This window comes from Brachionichthys hirsutus, chromosome 13, assembly GCF_040956055.1.
Source record: "Brachionichthys hirsutus isolate HB-005 chromosome 13, CSIRO-AGI_Bhir_v1, whole genome shotgun sequence".
NCBI lineage: Eukaryota > Metazoa > Chordata > Actinopteri > Lophiiformes > Brachionichthyidae > Brachionichthys > Brachionichthys hirsutus.
The window spans coordinates 11,464,360-11,486,163 of NC_090909.1; the positions used below are offsets into that span (position 1 = coordinate 11,464,360).

The 21,804-nt window shown below is 44.5% G+C and overlaps 3 protein-coding genes across 3 annotated transcripts; 1 reads left to right on the top strand and 2 right to left on the bottom strand.

Annotated features, from left to right (window-relative positions):
- Positions 1-2,419: 2,419 nt before the first annotated feature.
- Positions 2,420-3,202, bottom strand: lrrc3b (leucine rich repeat containing 3B). The gene has a single exon (XM_068747425.1). It carries the CDS (start codon positions 3,200-3,202, stop codon positions 2,420-2,422), a length of 783 nt encoding a protein of 260 aa, XP_068603526.1.
- Positions 3,203-9,666: 6,464 nt separating this feature from the next.
- oxsm (3-oxoacyl-ACP synthase, mitochondrial) lies at positions 9,667-11,406 on the bottom strand. Its single transcript, XM_068747631.1, has 2 exons — positions 10,436-11,406; positions 9,667-10,076 (listed from the first exon to the last, which is right to left on the bottom strand). Exons 1-2 carry the CDS (start codon positions 11,404-11,406, stop codon positions 9,674-9,676), a joined length of 1,374 nt encoding a protein of 457 aa, XP_068603732.1. The 3' UTR covers positions 9,667-9,673.
- Positions 11,407-11,772: 366 nt separating this feature from the next.
- Positions 11,773-21,428, top strand: ngly1 (N-glycanase 1). The gene is made up of 12 exons (XM_068747340.1): positions 11,773-11,873; positions 12,236-12,350; positions 12,426-12,638; positions 13,741-13,903; positions 13,985-14,204; positions 15,790-15,911; positions 16,853-16,998; positions 18,178-18,288; positions 18,375-18,560; positions 19,900-20,085; positions 20,581-20,758; positions 20,844-21,428. The coding sequence occupies exons 1-12, from the start codon at positions 11,773-11,775 to the stop codon at positions 21,017-21,019; spliced, it is 1,917 nt and encodes a 638-aa protein (XP_068603441.1). The 3' UTR covers positions 21,020-21,428.
- Positions 21,429-21,804: the final 376 nt, after the last annotated feature.

Sequence of the window (21,804 nt, forward strand, 5' to 3'; positions counted from 1 at the left end):
GTGACACTTATGAACATGGAGATAAAGCTGGGGAGGCTCTGGCAAGGCAGCGAAATGTGCGGGGGCCAAACAAACTATTAAAGGGGTTACATCCCAGGATGGAGGGACGGACCAGTAGGAGATAGATAAATGATGCTTGCCGACATTACTATTATAATTTGTATAGCTCTGATAGTGCCAATGATCCTAATCTTCTTTCTGATTTTTTTTTTAGAGACCTAAACATTTGGACATTGTCAGCGGATGAGAGCTCCGCCTTGGATGCCCCTTTGGCCTGCCGAGTGAGTTTTATGCCACATTTGCTGAAAAATTAACTCCTGTTTTAGCTACATTATATACAGATTCACTTGACAAAGGTGTTCTTCCCGTTAGTTTAAACTTTAAATCAAGCTTGTATAACACTCCTTCCAAAAAAGGATGTGTGGAAATGAATAATAAATATATTAAACGCGAAACATCTTCAGCTGATCCAGAACGCAGCAACACATTTCCCCTGTTCTGGCGTCTCTGCATTGGCTTCCTCTTAGAGCACGATTTGAATATAAAATCCTTCTACTCACTTTTAAAGCCCTCAACAGCCAGGCCCCTCCTTATCTTACAGAGCTCATTATGTCGTATTGCCCCACTAGGACCCTGCGGTCCCAAAATGCTGGCCTGCTGTTGGTTCCAAAGATTTCCTTAAGCAGACTGGGGGGCGGAACTTTCAATTATCAAGCTCCTTTATTGTGGAATCAGCTCCCTGATTGGTTCGTGAGACAGACACCATCTCTATGTTCAAGAGTAGATTAAAGACTTTCCTTTTTAACAAAGCTTATAGTTAATCAATAATCAATATGCTGTCATAGGCCAGCACTGGTGGCTTAACATCATGACACACTGAGCTCCTCCCTCTTTATCTGATTATTCATGTTATAAATATATGTCAGTAATCTCTCTCTCTCTTCCCTGTAGTCTTGTGCTCTCTCTCCCTCTGTCTGTCCCTCTTTCTGCAGGTCCATTTTGTTTTTGACTGCTCCTGCTCTCTGTCTCTCCAGCACTTCTCAGAATCCTGCAGAATCACCTGGGGAGAGGATTGAACAAGTTAAAAGACCATACCCATTTCCCAAGAGTATGGATGGATATTTTTAATGTGAAAAAAATATATTTCCCATATTGTCAATCATCATAGTATGAGTGGCAAATAAATCTGAACTAATGATTTCAAGAATCCTTTCATAAAACAGTATACCTGTAGCAAAACATACTCAATAAATGTTCCGAGTTTATAAAAAATTCACAATACCATACAGGGGTGTCTGAACATAGGGGTGCAAGTAGGTTGAAATGTTCTGTACTGTCTCAACATGCAGGTGTCTGAACATAGAGTGGACCCCCCCCCCCCCCCCCCTCAGCAGGATTGCAACAACAAACAACAAATACAACATGAAGAAAGTCAAGGAAAAGCATGCCTGCTTCCGCTCATCCCAGTGTTAAGGTACCGGTAAGCCTGATTTCGTGTTAACTGTATTGGCTGCATTACATGCCGTAAGTTGGTGTGATGAAAGGCGTGATATGTTTAATGTTAATGGACTTTACCTCCAGTGTGCCTCTCATGAATAAAAGTGAAGATCACTGCTCTAACAAAATGTCGATGTGCCGGTAGCTATGTTATGTTAAACTGGATCCAATTACAATTTAATATTTCTTAATTTAATTTTCTCAAACCTATTTTCATTTCTTGATATAAATAAAAATACTTCAATAATTGCACTATTGTCCAATTGTTGTGTGACAGTGGCCAATGACTTTTTTCAAACTTGTCTGAACTCTCAAGACAGAAAAGTATTCTGACTTCTGAAGACAGGTTATAAAACAAAATACAGCTCAATTAGCAGGAATTGGAATCAGAAATGCTGATATTTCTGTGCAAGACTTTTAATGTAGGTTTATAATTTAATATATAATACTCAGGGATATGATGCAACTTGATTTGCAAGTGTTTTCAAAACAGAATATTTTTTATTTAGGCCATTGATATACCAAAATGAGGGCTGTGTTCCTATAAATGTATTCTTCTAGCAAATATTTCAAATTTTCATTTAAAAATCTAATATTGTGTCAATAGTTCAACCTGAGATTAAACCTTTTTTAAATTCATATGTAGAAAAAACAATGTTGGTGTTAGACTATTATACTATTATGCCATGACATCGCATCCCTCTCTTACGTCTCATATCATCTCATCTTGTCTCATCTCATTTATGTCATTTTATCACAGCTCGTTAATAAATGCCTGTCAAGGACAAAAGAAAAGATTTCAAACTATAAAGTTTTATAAATAAATATCATGTTCACATTACCAGAAAATGTGGAACAGGCAACAATCTAAATTTGGGTCTTGTTACATTTTGGTGTTCATTAGGTTTGTGTTGGAATACTGTCAGACAACAGTGCTGATATCATCTGCCTCATCGGATTTCTTGGGCTTGCTGGGGAGAGACTTGAGGTACTCCAGGTGGCGACGGGCATCCTCCTGATTCTGACGGACATAATACACCACATATGAAATGACCATTGCAAACCATCCAAACATGGTCACCAACATAGCATAGTCTGTGGTCCTTTTGGCCAGATTACAGAGGTCTGTGTCCACTGCCAGAAACGGTCTTCCTTCTTGGTCGCGAAGCTCTGAGCTCCTGCAGAGGACACGGGCGGCAGCCTCGTGGTTGTGAGCCATTCCACCGATGGCCTGCTGGAGGGCGCAGTCACAATGCCATGGGTTATCATCCACAATGATGCGGGCCTTGAGCCGAGCAAAGGCATCCTTGTGTACGCTAGTGATGCGGTTGTGGGAGAGGTCCAGAACTTGTAACGTCGCTTCTATGCCACTGAAGGCGCCTTCGCCTAAAGTCTCCACTGCATTGTATGAAAGATTGAGCTCCCGTAAAAGCCTGAGTCCGTGGAAGGCTTGGTCGGGCACGGCGCCTATTTGGTTGTGTTCCAGCCTTAACAAGACAGTGTTGACGGGGAGACTGGGCGGTATCTCTTTGAGACGGGACTGACTGCAAGTGACGTTGAGGCCATGGAGGTGAGGGTCACGTTGGCAAATGCACCCCTTTGGGCACATGCTGGCCGAGGGGAAACAAAGGGCCATGAGGACAAGGCTTTGTAGGAGCAGGCACATGGGGATGGAATGTGACAGCCACAAGTCCAGCAGAGTCATGCTGACTGGCCGTCAGCAACATCCCGCCTGGGACAACCTCTGGTGCCTTACACACATTGCATAGTGGCAACTGGTCTTCACTTTCTGTCCTCCGGAGATAGCAGAGTGGGAAAAGATGTCACCATGCTGCCTTGAAGCCTGAAACAAGATCAAACAGAAAGACCGGTTAAACGATGAGGATCTATCTCGTGCAGGCGGGGGCAAGCTTTTTGACTCGCGGGCCACAATGGGCTCTAACATTTGACAGAGGGGCCGGGCCAGGAACAGATGGATGGAGTGTTTATGTGACATGTAAAAGACATTTTACATGAAAGGATTTGGCCTTTTACAGGGAAAAGGTCAAATGAATGATTAGTTAATTATAATAAAATGTAATTTAATGATATCATTTTGACAAGTTCGGCGGGCCGGATGAAAAAGCCCCCGGCCGTAGTTTGCCCACGCCTGATCTAGTGTGATACTTTGCTTGTTTGCTGTTGTTTTGTTGTTAGCAACATTATGAAGCTTTCATCGTTGGTGGTCACATAAGACTCACCTTTCATTTGCAATAAAAAGAAAGTTCAATGGACATTTTCCCTGTTTTTAACTGATTTCAGTTTCTCAATTCATTCACCATGTTAATAACCACAAAGACAAAAATATTATTACATTTTTGATAATTATGTAAAATTTACCAGGGTAACAGGGTGGACATATTACACTGTAAAATAAAATAGCACACCCTCACCCTGAAGCAATTGTATTATCTAATTTTACTTCAAAAATAATGCACACCCCCACATTAGCATCAGGGACAGCTGTTAGTTTTATATTTGGACAGTTAGCCCATTTGGTTTTCTATTAACTTCCACACCTTTTTGTCTAACTTGGCAGCTCTTTTGTGTACAGGTTGTGGTGCTGTCATGAAGCACACAACCTAGTCATCCCTGTACCAGCCAATATCCTCATTTGGACTCGGCCAGTAGAACTTATTGATTCCATTCTCAAGCAAACATTTCACTCTAATATCATCATCAGATGATTCCCGAATAAGGTTCATCATCATAGTTAACAATGATAGCCTCCGGCCTTGAGGGTTCGTCATTACAATACGGGCTTGCCTCTTCTCCCAGGCTCACCTCCTTCAGCTCAAAACACCCGCAGTCAAGGACACGTTTGCCTTCCTGGCAAAGAGAAGTTATGGGAGTCATTCTGTCAAATTGGTAGTGTGGGGCTGAAACATTATTAATCAACAGTTTGATCATGCGTCGTCTGTATTATGATTATAATCTTGAACATGAATTCAACAATGTCAAATGTTACAGTGAAGAGTGATTATGTGAAATGTTAATCTTTCAGGGTAGAAAGTGATTTTGTGATGTGTATTAATCTTTGTATAATTCTCATGAGCAGACTCAATGTATAATGTATACCTGGCTTTTATTATTATGAGGATTGTTATTGATCTCTTTATTAAGTATAGACGTTTGAGAGGGTCATTACAGGACACAGAGAAAAGGCGGAGTTCTTTTTGGGACAGACATGCTTTTTAAACAAAATCTAATTTGGAATGTCATGGGGACTCAAATGGCGCCAAATTTAAATCTGTTTAAAACTGCCTAGTCCATCTGATGCAAAACATTTTTTATTGCTTTGATTTTCTTATCACTTTCTCAGATGATTTCTCTTTAATTTTTTTCTTTAAATATGTAATTTGTATATATACATATATATATCTGTACGGTGTCCTTGAGCGCCTTTAAATAAGATATATTATTATTAACTGCAGTTTTCTATTATCATGATAGCACACAAAGTAGGAAGCAACATGTCTGAGAGACAACAAGGCATCGACGACATCGTATCACAAATGTGTGAATCCTTCAACAGTGCTACCCACTGTGCCACTGACATGAATATTATGATCAACAAAGATTATGTTTTACACTTTAGTTTGCGTTTATACAATGTTATGATACACTGTCAATAATTTATAATCTGTTTATTTTTCCATGAAAATTGAATTGGAGTCCATGTTTCAATAAATCTTTTTTTTCTTCTTCATCATCAGAATATTCTGTTAACTTCACTTCTAAAAGCATGGCGGTACCGCTGCTATAGCTGATGGGACAGCCGGTCCAAAGGGTTTACTATAGCCCCCCACCCCAGAGTCTATGGGTCTTCTGTAAATAAATATCTTAGACTCCTCGTAGTATGTATCAAAACTTTAAATTGTACTGTATTAATACCTATCACAAGATTGGAAGGGATATTGTTAAGTAAAAAATACATTAAAAAAGCTGCAGAATTTCATTGTCTTGACAACTTTTTTCCAGACCATGTAATTGTTGGTGATTTTGTGATGTAATAATCTCATCCATTCGGATTTTAAATACCGTTTCAGTAGAAGACACCTGTTTAATTACTGCATGTGATCCATGTCAAGGTCTGCAGGCATTAGACAGCTGCAAAACACGGACTGTCGTTCCCATGATCCGAACAAGCAGCAGCACAAAACGAGTCGATGCCCAAACGGGCATCGTGCGCGCAACTCGGTCCCATGATCCGAACAAGCAGCAGCATCTCCAGTCCAACAAACCCAAACAGCGGCCGCGAAACGCCCAGAAAATGGAAAGATCGTCACGCAAAACGCTAAATCCAGTGATCCAGCGCGTAAACCCGAACGGGCGAGCGCGGGTTTGAGTCATGATGGTGCATTTCTGATTCGGCTTGCACTGATCACACACTGCAGCAACCATTTGAACAGTATTTGAACTTCACAAATGGTCGGCGCCTGCCTCCATTGTGCAGCCGCCTCGCTCCGGTGTGTGGCTGGAGAGAGGCGGCGTGCAAACGACGCGAAGCAGGAATGAAGTTGGATTTATTCACATAAATAAATGTTTATTGTCCATTCCGAAGATACATTTTCATATTTTTCATACGTTGTGCCAGTATTCAGAAAAATAAATAAATAAACATATATGTATATATATACATTATTTTTTTATATATATTCTCTGAAAAAGGAAGGAATATACTCCAGTGAAAACATTACGCATCAGGTTAACGTCGTATAATGATGGCAAGACGGCAACATGCAAAGCGCATACATGTGCGTAATTATCCATTCCATCAACATTATATCAGACATATCAAAAGCCACGCATGCAGTGCGCGCATAAGACGGACCCGCGGCAGAGGACACGACCCACGGCGGGGAAGCGCCGCTGATCGGAGCAACAGGCGGCGCGTCTCACCTGCGGCCGTGAGGCTGGAGGGATGAGACGACGACGGTCGGATGAGGCGGCGCAGACCGGCTGCGATGGAGTCCGCTCCGCTCCGCGCCGGTTCACGGCTTCACCTCCCGGTATGAAACACTGCATAGGAGCGAAACACCGGGAGGGAGGGGCTCCCTGCGTTAAGGCACCGGTGGTTAACGCGCAAGCCGCCGCATCCGGATTCCATTCTTTAGCAATAATAAGTCTACATTTTATTTATAGCGCGTTTCTACACACTCAAAGTGGCTTTAGTTTAGTTTAAAATTCGCAAAATGTATTTCCAGGGTTGGGGATATAATAAAAGTATTTATAGGACAGCATTTCCCCTCGCCTGCTTTGGTTCTTTATTAATTATAGAACCGGTTAGAACACATGATATATTAATAACACACATGTATTGACCAATGAGCGCGTGCACAGCCGGAAACAGATCCCTGGTCTCTTTTATTATTTTAATGTCTTTCTTGCACTTCCTGTTGTTCGTTCTGTTTTCCTCTCTCGGCGGTGGCAGTCGGATTATCAGAGCGGATCAGACACACAGCGATCCATCCCCCTTCCCATTATCAATCCGTTTACATTACTGCATGCCTATTGTGTTGCTCCGTGTATTTTTGTATTAGTATTATAATATTGTGAGCCTGATTTTGGATTATGCTTTTAGAATCTCCAGTCCTGCTAGAGATGGGAGGATGAAACCTTGTGAAGCTTCTTGCTGATTGTGCCGGAAAAAGATTCGAAGCTTCAAAGCCTCACATAAAGACCCTACCGGTGACATCTAGTGGTCAGTTACCGTTATAGCAGCAATAAACTGACATGATTTAAAGGTCAGAATCAGAAGGAGTTTATTGTCAATGAGGGTTCACTGACCAGGAATGTTTCTCTGTGAAGTCGTACAACATGCAACAGTAATGAATAAGATACAAAAAACATATAAGTACACATCACAAAACAGCAGCATCAGGAGTGGATACACAGATGTGTATTAGCAGCAGTAAAACTAGCGTAATCACGCAGTGCAAAGAGAACAGTGCAAGTTACCGGTAGTAAAGTGTTCATGGGTCTTAGAGCCGAGGGGAAGAAGCTGCGCTTGTGGCGGGAGGTTCTGGTCCGGATGGACCGTAGCCTCCTGCCCGAGGGGAGAGGGTCAAAGAATCCATGTCCAGGGTGGGAAGGGTCGGCTGTGATCCGACCTGCACGCATCCGAGTCCTGGAGACACACAGGTCCCGGATGCGCTGCAGTCTGTGTCTGCCCCTGGTGGCATAAAAGTAAGATGGATCAGTTGATCCTGGATAGCAAAACATGGGATTTCCAAATCTGCATCAATTGTTTGACAAAACTATTGATTTCTCATTTACATGACGTCAAAACAGAAAGCGTGCGTAAGCACACCGAGCGTAATAATGAGAAGCTGCGTCTATAGAATATAAAGAGACGACAAATGATCTGCGTCTCGAGGCGGCTTGAACATCTCTTTGGAACGCTGCCACAACTTGTCACTTTGCGACGGTGTCGTTATTTGTTTTGTTCCTTTCAGCCGTTGTGTCTTTATATTTGTATGTGATTTTAAATTAGACACAGATCAGATTGTTTTTTGACGTTTACCTCGTTCAGAAATGATGGATGACCTCAAGCCCAAATCAGCGGAGAAGTCCACCGGTTTGAGTCCCAGCCCAGATGAAATGTGAGCTGGTGGCTGGAGAGGGGCCAGTTTTACCCTCAGATCACTGCCGAGGCGCCCTTGAGCAAGGCACCGCCCCGCCCAATTGCTCCGATCATGGCGGAGTCTTCACCCTATGCCCTCTCTGCATGCTCTGGGGCCCCTGTGCACAATGTGTGCGATTGTATCAAGGGGCCCTAACCTGGTGTAAATGTAATTTTGTTGTGTTTGCAGCGTAGAAAGTGTGAAACATGACAATAAATTTTTTTATCTAGATGTTAATCTATATTATACAATGGAAAACGAGTCAGACAACATGATTTAACACGCAGCCGCTTCCAACCAATGCAGAAGCCCAATACCAAGCTGGGCCGAGCCTGATGCTGGACTGCAAGTGACTTTGTTATTGCTCTTTTGCACTTAAATTCAGTTCATCACATAAAACATAAAACATAAACCTCATTTATAAGAAACGTGAACAGCTACACAAAAATAAATCTGATCTGAAAAAAGTTCTGAGTTGTGCATTAAGGCCGGTAGTGAGAGAGTAATCTGATGGGTGGAGTCCTAACTGGGCTGATTAATATTCCATCTAATAAATATATTCATCATATTCGAGTACAAGTACAGTCAAACAGTAGCATGTATTACAGTACAAGTACAGTCACACAGTAGCATGTATTACAGTACAAGTACAGTCAAACATCCTGTCTAAGAGGAGCATTTCAAAAAAGCCCTTGCGGTCTTGTTTCCCTTGAAAGTCCTTAATACATAAATCATCGACATTTAACACAAATAAAATAAAAATAAATTACTCCATTGATGCAAAATAACAATAAATTAAAAAGACAACGTAGGTGGACAAAAGGGGGGTTTGATCCGGAGAGAGTCGTGATGACTATCTCCGTTTCTGTCCCCCTGAAAGGTGTATTTTTAGGGCCGTTTTGAAGGAGGCCAAAGAGGTGCATGTTTTGAGGGCGGGAGTCAAACAGTTCCACCCTTGGGTGGCCGTATTATAAAAAGATGATTTACCCATGTTAGTCCTGTAGGAGGGGGTAATCAGGTTGTTGTTTGAGCTCCCTCTAGTGTTGTGGCTGTGGGTGTTACTAAATCTGTGGAGGTGTTTATTCAGGTATGCAGGGATTGAGGGGACTGAGGGCAGAGCTGCATTGACTATTTTAAATGCCAATCCCATTTTGAGTTGTTTAACCCTGTCTTCTACCCTGAGCCATTTTAGGCTAGCAAAATGTCCAGGAAGAAGGTGGGTCATGGGCCCCAGATTGAGGAGTAGCCGAATGAGTTTGTTTTGGGAGGTTTGGAGCCTGGTTTTCAGGGACATTTTGATGTTTGAATACCAGGAGGTGCTAGCATAGTCAAAGAGGGGCTTTGTATCTCGCTGAGGGTAGCGTGTTATTTCCCATTCTGACTGCTCCTTTCTTTATTTTGGTGTCGTTTCGTTCCGCGGTTTGCTGATTTGATTAACAATTTATTGAAAATTGTTAAGAATTTCCCTTTACAAAAGAATCTGGATTCACGCACACACTCGTGATTGGTGATCAGATGCTGGCGAGACACAGCGAGGCATTGGTGCCACCAAACCCAAAGGAGTTCGTGAGGGCGACCCGCCGTCCAGGAGTCTGCCACTGCTGCGCTACACAGGGAACATAGTTCAGGTCGAACCCGGGCTCGGTGCTGTCCAGGTTGAGGGTCGGGGGCAGGGTGCCGTCGTAGCAAGCCAAAGCAGTGAACGCCGCCTCCAGAGACCCCGCGGCCCCCAGCAGATGTCCCGTGGCTCCTTTGGTGGAGGAGACAGCCAGGTTCTCAAGATTCTGCCGAAAGAGTCTTTTAATGGCGGCATTTTCCGCCGCGTCACCCAAAGGAGTCGATGTGGCGTGAGCGTTTATGTACGTCACATCCGCCGGTGAGATGCTCGCGTCTCTGAGGGCTGCAGACATGCATCTGGGAAGGCAGGAGTCAGACAAGTCTGATTTTAGCCAACGTTCATCACTACGGCTTCGTGCCGTCTGTATTTATGAACGTTAGGATCCGACCGAGACGCCGCCGAGCAGCTCATCCCCCTCATAATGAGGTTTATTAACTCGGGGAGTAGTTTCATGTAATACTCGTAGTTTCCACCAGGGACGCATGATGAAACTGCAAAGTGATCCAGAATCCAGGATCTCTCCGTCCTGAACTTTTGAGTTATCTCGCTACTGGACAGATGGACGGACAAACAAACGCCGGCGATCACATAAGCCCCGCCTCGCTCTTACATGACACCGATCAATGAACGCATTGATCGTGTGTCCGCCAGTCACCTGAACGCTCCGTCTCCATCTGCGCTGGGTGACGTGATGTGGTTGGCGTCCCCGGAGAGCCCGTAGCCCAGGACTTCTGCGTAGATCCTGGCTCTCCTCTCCAACGCGTGCTCGAGCTCTTCCAGCAGGAGCACCGCCGCTCCCTCGCCCATCACAAAGCCCTCTCTCTCAGCGTGAAAGGGTCTCGACGCCCGACGGGGACACTCATTCCACCGGGTGGCGAGGGCGCGCGCCCTGGCAAAGCCAGCAATGGAGAGGGGCCCCACGCAGGACTCCGTCCCTCCCGAAAGCATGGCGACCGCGTCCCCATTGGCTATGAACCTGGAGGCGTCGCCGACGGCGTGGGCTCCCGTGGTGCACGCCGTGGACACGGCGTGGTTGGGACCCTTCAGCTTGTGTTTGATGCTGATGTGTCCAGCCGCCATGTTGACGAGGATGCGAGGCACGAAGAAGGGGCTGACCTTGTTGTAGCCCCTCGAAGCGAAGGCAGCAGAGGTGCGTGCGATCTCCTCCAGTGGCACCATGCCCATGCCGACAGCCACGCCGGTCATGAGCTGCTCCTCCAAGGTCCTGGGACGCCATCCCGAGTCCTCCAGAGCCAGCTGGGCAGCTCCCAGGGCCATCACGGTGGCTGCCGACATGCTGCTGATCTCCCCGCGGGAGGCGTAGCTCTCCTCCCGGAACTCACCCGGCCCGTCGCCTCTCGGTACCAGTGCTGCCACCCTGCAAGGAAGCGTCTCGTACTCCTCCGAGTCGAGGGCAACGATTCCGCTTTGGCCTTTAATCAGGCGGGTCCAGGGTAACTCCAGCCCCGTGCCCAGAGGACACACTAACCCTATACCGGAAATAACGACCCTCTTTTTATTCCCCCCAGCGCTGCGGTGTCTTACATCCTGGTTGAGGCAGGCGAGCCTTAGAAGAAGGTTTCTCAAGCTCAGATTAGTCCGGCAGGACACCAATAAAGCCGTCATGTCTGTTTCGACATAACTAGCTTTCAGGCTCGGTGGCTTCTGTCTTAATATCAGATAAATAAACGTACGGAACAAGGAAATAGCGTCAAGACGAACTTTTAACACGTGAAAGGACCAAACGGCATCCTTAAATGTGCCTGTACCCACGTGAAAGGTAAATTAATTAATTGATACACTTAAAACAAAAATATTATTGAACCGACGGCGCAAGGCAGGCAGTACTACTATAGGACAAATAAGTATTGTGTAAAACGCTTAGAAATACGTTATTATATTGCTGTAAATATTCAGGCTTCTACAAGACAGCTAGATCCAGGACCCAAGGAGCGTCTTAGCATTAGCTAGCTTACGGACGACTTTAGTAGTATGGCGATGACTCCAGCTGTCACCGCATTGTGTGAAAACTGTAATGAAGACTTTCTAGAGGCCGCCAACTTGTTACTTACATACGCGGATAACATTTTAAGGCAAGACTACGAGCTTAACGAAGCGCGGCGACGGCTTGTTTTGTTGTTAGCTAACCTGCGGTTGAAACGTGCCATTAGTAATGTTAGCTAACATTTCAAACTACAATATAGAAATGACATATGTTGAATTCCGTGTTGTTGGTTCGGCACATGTGTGATCAATCAGTTAGCAGCTTTAAATGATAAATTGTCCGTTCATTTCTGCGCACCGGCGTGTTGTTGCACTTCGGTTCGTCTCATTCAGGAACACAGAGCTCATTGATTTGTGCACGCAGACATTTTTCCGTTCCATCAGAGGAACAAGCAGTTCTTTCTGAAAGCCTTGAAACTCTGCATCCTCTAATGACGTCACGTGTCAACAGGTATCCAAATGAGGAAAAGTACAGATCGATCCGCCTAGGCAATCCTACTTTTTCCAGGAAACTGTTGCCCATTAAAGGTGCAGTGGAATGCCTCTTTGAGATGGGTTTTGAGGAGGTAATAATAATATTAAAGCCGCACTGCTTTTTGCCCTCGGCCTGTCTATTGCTGACATTTCCATCACCTCTCCAGGCGGAGACCCACCTGGTTTTCTCTAAATCTGCGTCAGTGGAGCAGCTGAAGCTCGTTAGGGAATCCATCGCTGCAGAGCGGTATCTACGGCTCCATGGAGGGCAGCCCGTCACATCTGCTGCTCAGGCCTCTGTGGACGCGGCGTCGGGGAGCTCTGCTGCTGCTGCTTCCAGCCAGCCAGTGACGTCAGAGCCACCACATCCATCGTCCTTGGTAAAGAGGAGTTTATCCCTGTTTTAAATGCCAGGAATCATTATTGGACATGAGTAGTAGTGTGATGGTCACACTACTACTCATGTCCATAATGCCAAGGAAACTGGGATCCATCCCTTTATGCAGATCTAAACCAAGCTTCAGTGATCTCTTTTAAGGAATCCAGAAAATCCAGATGGCAAAAGCAAATCAATTAACCTACAAACAAGTGGTCGTGGGATTAAATGGCATATTTTCCGGACTATACGTCGCTCCGGAGTATAAATCGCATTAGCCAATGAATGCTTCGCGTAGCGTACACAAGAAGCTGGATAGGTACACGTTATGTTAACGGAACACATTAAGAGGAATTCAGCTACACGATAGGGTAGAGAACCTACATGGGGGGGGGGGGGGGCTGAAAAGGCAGAATTAGCTTAACAAACCCGTAAATCCAACAAGCGAGTTACCAGTAACAAATTCAAAATAGCAGTATTACTCATCAGATGCTTGACATGCAGCATCAAGGAAAAGTATTGAAAACTTAATTACATACGTACACAGGTTGTATTTAATCCATTTTATTAAATGGCTGGAAAAAACATTTGGCAACTGAGTTTGCTGTTCTGCTACTTTTCACTGAAATAGCTATAAATAAATTTATAGTACAGTAATACGTCGACATACGAGTGCTTTGACATACAAGTGTTCCGAGATACGAGCAATATTTTGTTTTGAAATGCGAGTATAAATTCCAGATGTTGCCGCTAAATGGCCGAGCGCTTCACTCATTCGTTGGTTTTCGCTGTATCTGTGAATATTCTGTGTAATAAGTGGGGTCCAAAGAAAGCGACTTGTAAGGATGGGAGTGAGAAGAAATGATGACGATGGAGATGAAGCATTAAGTTATCGATAAGTGTGACGTCCTCAAACAGGAGGATGCTATCAAGAACACAAAGCCTTCCAAAGGCAGAACTTGTGTCTAAACTTATGAACGTGTCGGTGTGAATTGCAATTACAGTATAAAGTGTCTACGTACTGTCCGAACAAGAAATGTGTGAGCGTTAAATGAAGAGCATTTACGCGATCTGGATCGGGGTCTGTTTTCTCTTCCTCCTGTCAGGAGAGCAGCATGAGCTTCTTTGTGACCCTCCAGTCAAACTTCCATCATGTCATGACGTACGAGAACCTCGACCTGCAGCAGAAAGCCAGGAGCTGCATCCCTCACCAGCAACTCCTCGCCGCTGCTCAACGGAAGTTAACGGAGACTCTAAAGGCCGATACAGGTGAAGTCCTGTCATATCCTGTACTCACAATCGGCTGTCTAACATGCAGAGAGTTCAACTAAATGGATCCTGCGTTTGCAGAATGCCAACTTGGTGTAGAGGACTTCCTGGTGATGGAGTTGCTCAGGTGGTTCAAACAAGACTTCTTTTCCTGGGTGGGGTCTCTGCCCTGCAGCCACTGTGAAGGCGCGACTCAGAACGCCAGCCCCCTCAGTCCGACCACGGACGACCTGCGCTGGGGAGCCCAGAGGGTAGAAAACCACTTCTGTCAGAGCTGCCGGCTCTCCACCAGATTCCCCAGGTTGGTTTGAGTCTGTGTGATGTTTGGGTACTCTTTAAACGAAGGTTTGCATTTGGATTAAGTCAGGGAATTTAAGTTTCGTCCTGCTTGTGCATGAACACCCAGTCAGCTAGCAAACACAACGAGCCGACTGACTCGGTGTTTGGTACGCTAATGCGTTTAGCTTTTGCTTTTCACACCGCGATTCCTAACGCGAGCCGAACTTTCTGAGCAGCATCACATGGTTGAGAGCGGCGCTCGTTGATTGGGCAAAGTAGAAGAGGAAGTCCCGCCCTCTCCCATGTTTGTTTTGGTTTGGAGTGCGCCACTGGCTGCTGGTCATTCAAGGAGGGGAAGCAAATTTTTCTACATCATAAATGTTACACAACGCTAGTCGTTTTTAACAAAGACAAAGTCACAACAACGGAATGAAAAACGTTTTACAGTAGTCCCTCATTTTCCGCGGGGGTTACGTTCTAAAAATAACCCGCAATAAGTGAAATCCGCAATGTAGTAATTTTAGTTTTTTTTTACAATTATTATACATGTACATAAATGTTTTAATGCTGTAAAACCCCTCACCACACACTTTATACACGTTTAACAGTCAGGAATTAATCTAAATAGATTGTTTCAGTATTATAGAATGAAACCAAAGATCAAAACCTTTTCAGAACTAAACATTTGTTTGAGAAATATAAATATATAGTACGTACAGTAAACGTTTTCCTGTTAATAATGTTAAGGCGTGCAGGTCGAGGAAAGAGCCGCTTGGAGTGCAGAAGAACAAATATTCTACTCGTGCTGTCTTTAGCCTCTCATGGGCTGCTTTATTGGATAGCTTAGCACAGCGGAACGGCAGCGGCTACATGTATCAACAGGAAGAAACAAAACCCAAAAGGGACGTGACGTTTATGCTCCTACAAAATAAAAGCCTCTTTTTACACAGAGAATAAGAGCGCTATTAAACAAACGCTTAACAAATAAATATGATAGCTTTTAGAAATAATGAATTTAATTTTAATGATCAACCTACGAGGTTGAACACATGAGAAGTTATTAATAGCGACTCGCGCGTATTTCACAGTTCCTCCGACCGCGCCTTCGTCCTTGCACCGTTTCAAGGCGCGTTCAAGTGCATAAAATAAAATCTGAAGAATTGCATTAAAACTCCGCGAAGCAGCGACGTCGCAGAAGATGAACCGCATTATATCGAGGGACTACTGTACTTCACTGTCACTTAAAAAGGGATTATGACTTAGACAGATCATCCAATCATCATGCCCCAGAGACGCTGATGGGCAGGACAAAGCCCAGCATTTATCCAATGACCGTCCGGTTTTGCACAGTGGAACAACCCACTCTACGCTCAGAGGCCGGCTGTGTTATCACTGTGTTACCGGTGATAAGTAGCTGGTTCTGAACAAAAGATGAAAGTATTATAACGCATATTTAGTCAATGAGATCTACACACAGCGGTACACATTTCACCACTTTGGTAACCACTTTTGGTAACCGAGTTTTCCCTGCAGATCAATCGCACTTGAAGTGCCAAGTACGTGGAGAATGCAGGTTACAGACTCATTTTCTGTGTTGTGAATAACAGATACAACAATCCCGAGAAGCTTCTTGAAACCAGGACGGGGCGTTGTGGGGAATGGGCGAACTGTTTCACGCTGTGCTGCAGAGCCATGGGCCTTGAGGCGAGATACGTTTGGGACAGCACAGGTTTGGACATTTCAACTCAGTCCAAAGATTCACAATGAGAGGATGCTGATTCAGAGTGCTGCCGAGACCAACTCGACTTCTCTGATTACCTGCGATTCAGCTTGACAAGTCGTCATCGGCTGGTGTTAGAATGTACAAACATCTGTAGAATTACCTCATTAGGTTGTTGGAGGATACAAGACACGAACAGAATTTTGTTCTTATCTGTTAGCTTCAGTGGATACTATTTATTTTGCTCTGGTTTTTTTTAGCCATCATTCAGGGACACATTCACTGCACACACATTTTCACCTCCAACCTTTAGAGGTTATATTCTCATTTGCTTCTATTAGTTGTTTGTTTCTCTGTCAAAAGGATTACTCAACTTTGTTACATTTTGTGAATGTTTTGAGTTTTGATTGAACTGTCCTCTAGATTTCAAATCTACTGAACTGATTTCCATTGAACCTGATAGAATATTGGATCGTGTATGAGACACAAAGCCATAAATTATTGGTTTAGAGACAGTGAATCCTGAAATGTTCTATAACCTTTATTAGTACAAGCATTTTACACCTTTCTCAGAATGTAATCCATAAACCGTCACATATTTATGCTTTTGGAATAGGAATATGTGCATACTGTATATATTCTATACTAGTATACATAGTATAGTGTGTTGCAGATCCGAATAAAGATCCTGATCTGCTGGATCAAATTATGTTTGATGGTGAATGGAAACAGAAACGCATCCATATTGGTCGGATTGATTAAAATAAGACAAAATGAAGAGAGCATCATCTGATGCAACAATACAATCGTACGATTTTAAGGTTAAGAGACACACTTTGGTCCTTAAAGTGCGAGGAACTGTTCCTCTGACACGAGAAGAGTTTGTATGGAAGGTAAAGCACGTGAAGGGTTGGTGAAAACATTTGTGGTGCTGTTGTGTCTTGTTTCAGATCACGTTTGGACCGAGGTCTACTCGGTGTCTCAGCGCCGTTGGCTGCATTGTGACTCTTGTGAGAACGTCTGTGATAAGCCTCTCCTCTATGAAGTCGGCTGGGGGAAGAAACTCGCTTATATTCTGGCTTTCTCCAAAGACCAGGTCAGAGGAGCTGACGTGACATCGGTTCTTATTTGTGTTGTGATCAGTCCACTTTGTTTTTTCTTTAGCATTGTGGGGGCAGATAACGCAAAAGCGCTCATGGTTACATCAAGCTAAATTTTAAAAGGCCACTTAAGCTATTTAGTGCATTTATTGGGTACTATTTTCAGCTGTTAGTACACATGGTATTGTAAGGAACTGGCATTGATTATGACACCATTTTCTAGTACTGTGACTGTCATCAAACAATGCACAGTCATCCAATCATGAAAACCCCCGAGTTTGACCCCTCACAAGTTACAAACAGAACATTTTAGATTTTTCAAAATTCGGTATTCGGTCTCTCAACTTTGAGCAGTTGTTACGAAAAAACATGAAAGGATTTGAACTTCAACTTTTTAATACATTAATACTACACAAACACATTAGTGAAGAAATTGATTGGTATGAATTTAGTTTGCAGATCGGATTAAATGCCCTTACTATAAGAGCTAAAGATAACGGAGAGAGAAAACACGCACACCAAGCGCAAAATCTGCACGGTCTTTCTCTGGCAGGTCGACTCAAACTGAACCTACTCGGGTAGACGCCGCCTTCGTTTGCGTGTCTTCGGTTCGCCTCGTCTCTCCTCGTAGTCGCGTGTCTTCGGTTCACCTCGTCTCCACTCGTAGTCGCGTGTCTTCGGTTCGCCTCGTCTCCATTCGTAGTCTCTTCGGTTCACCTCGTCTCCATTCGTAGTCTCTTCGGTTCACCTCGTCTCCACTCGTAGTCGCGTGTCTTTGGTTCACATCGTCTCCACTCGTAGTCGCGTGTCTTTGGTTCACCTCGTCTCCACTCGTAGTCGTGTGTCTTCGGTTCGCCTCGTCTCCACTCGTAGTCGCGTGTCTTTGGTTCACCTCGTCTCCATTCGTAGTCGCGTGTCTTCGGTTCACCTCGTCTCCACTCGTAGTCACGTGTCTTTGGTTCGCCTCGTCTCCACTCGTAGTCGCGTGTCTTTGGTTCGCCTCGTCTCCACTCGTAGTCGCGTGTCTTCGGTTTGCCTCGTCTCCATTCGTAGTCGCGTGTCTTCGGTTCACCTCGTCTCCACTCGTAGTCGCGTGTCTTCGGTTCGCCTCGTCTCATTTTAAACTCCGTTTTTTGTTCGAGGTCAGAGGTTGACTGTATTTCTATGTGATGCAGGTGGTTGATGTCACATGGAGGTATTCCTACAAGCATCCAGAGGTTTTATTGAGGAGAACCAGGGTCCAGGAGGCCTGGCTGCTGCACACCATCAATGGACTCAATGCATCGGTCAGTTTAAACCTCTAAACCTCAAAAAGACTCATTTGTGTTTTACGTGTACGTTGAAGCCCCTTCTCTCTGTTCCTACACCAAAGAGGCAGCAGTCTCTGAGTCCAGGCAGGAAGAATGAGCTGACTGAGAGGCTAATCGTTGAGCTGGTGGAGTTCATTTCTCCCAAGAAGCCGAAAGCTGGAGAGCTGGGTGGACGCAGCTCTGGCTCTCTGGCATGGCGGCTAGCACGGGGGGAGACGAGAACACCTTGTACAGGGTCCTCCACACAGGTACGGTATATTGAGTACGGTGTTCTGAGTCAGCGGCCCCCAGCCTTTTTCCTGCCGCGGACCGGTTTCTTGCCGGGCAATTTTTCGCGGACCGGCGGCTAATTCAATTTTAAAAAAGTAATATAATCGAACTAATAAAGTTTATATTATTATATTTATTTTCGTCCTCCTCAGTTGGACTTTCCCTCTCTGCGAAGAAGCTCTCCAAAGACGTTTGTTTTTATTAATTTTCGCTAGTACACGTCTGTTTTTAGTAACGTATCACCTCACCCGTTGTGTCCTTCCCTTGGATTTGTGTAATAAATATGTCGTCACAGCTGCTACAAACGAATTGCATAAATATATAAATGGATGGATGTATCATAGCTTTATGGCTTAAAGCAATCTCCGACTGCTTTGACCAATCGGTCTAAAAACACAAGAATATACATCTACGTAAATACATAGACAAAAATGGAGAATTATTTCTTCTGTTGTTTGGGCACCGCCAATGCTGTTTACGTCGCAAGGCATTCTGGGTGTGACGTGAAACGGCTGCAGCACCCAGCTCACTGCTATTGATTAGTATGGCAGCGATCTGTTAGCAGCGATCAGCTAGCAGCGATCAGCCTTTACAGTCTGAACCACGGCGTCAGCAATCCAGAGATGAAGATTGACGGGAGAACTCTAGTTTGGTTCGTTGTGTTCTGTGTCTCTGTGGCCTTTGCGTCACCATGCCGACAGAGAGAGAGAGATGGTGTAAAGAGCTATGCCTCTCGCCCGCAGCCAGCTGAGAGACTCCGGCAACGTTCCTGTCAAGTTATCCTCTTCGTTCAGCTTCTGCCCCAACCTGAAAACGGGCCTGGCCACCCACAAACACGCTCGGAACAACTCCTTTCTTCTCTCCAATTTTATTTGTGCATTGGAGGATTGTCAGGTTGTAAACCAGCGGCTTCTTTGTGGTTTGCCTCAAGCTGAACAGTGTTCTCCTTGGCTCTTCACACTCTGAACTGCAGAGTGATCTGCTGAAGGGCTGCAGGCAGGTGCTCTCACTTAGTTAAATCAGTTCAGCCAGGAGTCTCTCTCACCTGCACTGCTCCACTCAACCTTCAGGAGGCGTCCTTCCTTTGGGTTGGCTGATTAATTGAGAGGCCTTTGACTATGGACGTAACAGTCCCTGAAAGCTGAGAAAACGTTAGAAAAATGAATATAAGCTATTGAAGAGTTATTAATTTAAGAAAGTACGTTAAATGACTTAATTCACATATAAACTCCCTCGTGTCACATCACATCCAAGTTATGATGAAAAGCTGAGTCCGATTAGTTTTAATATTTGTCTGAAATGTGTGTTTCTCCTCAGGCTGAAGGCTTCGTGTTCATTCCGACTGAGAACGAGAGGACTGACCGGTTGCTGCATGTGTGCTACAATGCCTCCAAAGACCAGTACCGTCGAGTGTCCAACAACTCTGAGCTCATTCAGGGCTGGGATAAGTGTGTGTGGGCAAAGGAGTCCGTCCTCAGGAAGGTGGAGAATGACTGGCAGATGGTATGTTCCATGTCGTTCCATTACATTAGTGTTCCCCCCCCCACTGATTACTGCATCTGTTACAGAGAGACGTCCACGTCCTGGATAGGTTCCCAGTTTATTGCTGTCCCACAAAGACAAAGACTCACATTTGTGAGTGAGGGTTCATTTGAACCCAGGACAATCTGGCTGTGAGACAGCCCTGACACAGTTTTAAATATCATTTTATTCATCTAATCGCCACTTAATCGTTCTTTACTGTATTTAAAATAAGGTGTAACAATCTTTACTTGTATTGACCGCTTCATATAAATTAATAAAATACATTTTGAGAAAAGAATGACTGCATTTTAGGAGAACGCGCCCTTTATTTTTCACGTTCCAGTCAATGCGCCATTAAAAATAAACATCGTCAGGGTGACTTGATTATAAGGAAATGTCCGGAATAAGAATAAGATGTCTAAATTCTGGAGCGACATGCAGTAGGTTAAGACCAGGCTGTTCTTCTTTCTTCAGGTGTACGTCGCTCGAACAGAAAACTCCTGCGTGGGAAGGATCAGCTGGAAGTTTGACTTCGCTCCAGTTGGACTGAAGATAAAGTGTGTGTCCGTCATGGCTATTAGCCAGACCTTTCACTCTGGAAAAGTCTGTTGGCACTTGCAGGCAGGCCAGATTACGACAGAGTTCCCTGGAGGTATGGATGTGTAACAGATCATCTCATTGAAATGGTATTTATATAATACATGAGTGTTACTTTCCTCCTGTGTTTGAACCCCCAGATGGGAAGATGCAGCCGCTCCCGAGTCTGTCTGGCTCGTCGGGGTTCAGTGTTGTGGCCGTACTCAGCGGTGGAGAAGGGGACACGTCCTGGCAGCACGCACAGCTCTTCAGACAAAGCCTGAAGCAGACGGAAGAGTCTTCGTTTGAAATCCTCATCCACTTAGAGAATGCTTAATGTTGGCTTTTTCTCTGCAGCACCCAGGATTCCTTTCATCTGTTGGCTGCTAAGACAGATCTGAGCAATATTTTTTAAAAAAAAAACCTAAATGTGCATGGCCTAATCAGAGATTATTTAAATTCTGACATGAGCATTTTGCATGTATTGCAGAGTACAGCTCTCACTGATTTAACTCAGGCCCGATTCACTTTTTAAAATGTGTCCTCTTCAAAATCCTTTGAAGGGGTTTAAATAGATTTGTAACATTTGACTCCACTGTGAATTTGTGATTGGTGGAAACGATCCCCATGGTTGTGGCTTTTATACGAAACCGTGCCCACTTGTATCGATGTGCATTATTATTGTGTGTTTGAAAGGACACAACGTAGAAAGTATATGATGAGGGAATAAAGGTATTTTCAGTCTATTCGCCGCGTCTTGAGTGAAGCTACGTGAACGTCTTCATTACATTTCTCTGTTTCCCTGGAACGACGGCGTTTGAGTGGGGTTTGTCGCCATCTGGCGTTGATAGAAGTGTACGGAATAAATTGACGATTCCTATTGGTCGCAGTGCCGGCGCCTTTGAAAAGCAGCCATATGATTGGTTGTTCTATCTGCGAGGCGATTGGCCGTCTATCTTGCAGATGGAGCTGCCGGACAGCGGATGCTATTGCTAGCTAGCATTCGTTCTGCTCTTAAATGAAAAGTATTTAAATATATCGTTTTTGCAGCGCTCCCGTTACACCGTAGTCGCTTCGGGTTTAACCATGAAATTGTAAGCATATTTATGCATGCGTTTTGTA

What these genes read in the sequence shown, in the direction of transcription:
- lrrc3b (XM_068747425.1), bottom strand. Translation starts at nt 3,202, where the DNA reads ATGACTCTGCTGGACTTGTGGCTGTCACATTCCATCCCCATGTGCCTG.
- oxsm (XM_068747631.1), bottom strand. Translation starts at nt 11,406, where the DNA reads ATGACGGCTTTATTGGTGTCCTGCCGGACTAATCTGAGCTTGAGAAAC. An exon ending in GATGGAGACGGAGCGTTCAG is followed by an intron (nt 10,077 to 10,435) that starts GTGACTGGCGGA and finishes CTGCCTTCCCAG; the next exon opens with ATGCATGTCTGCAGCCCTCA.
- ngly1 (XM_068747340.1), top strand. Translation starts at nt 11,773, where the DNA reads ATGGCGATGACTCCAGCTGTCACCGCATTGTGTGAAAACTGTAATGAA. An exon ending in TACGCGGATAACATTTTAAG is followed by an intron (nt 11,874 to 12,235) that starts GCAAGACTACGA and finishes ACGTGTCAACAG; the next exon opens with GTATCCAAATGAGGAAAAGT. An exon ending in GTACAGGGTCCTCCACACAG is followed by an intron (nt 18,561 to 19,899) that starts GTACGGTATATT and finishes GTTTCTCCTCAG; the next exon opens with GCTGAAGGCTTCGTGTTCAT.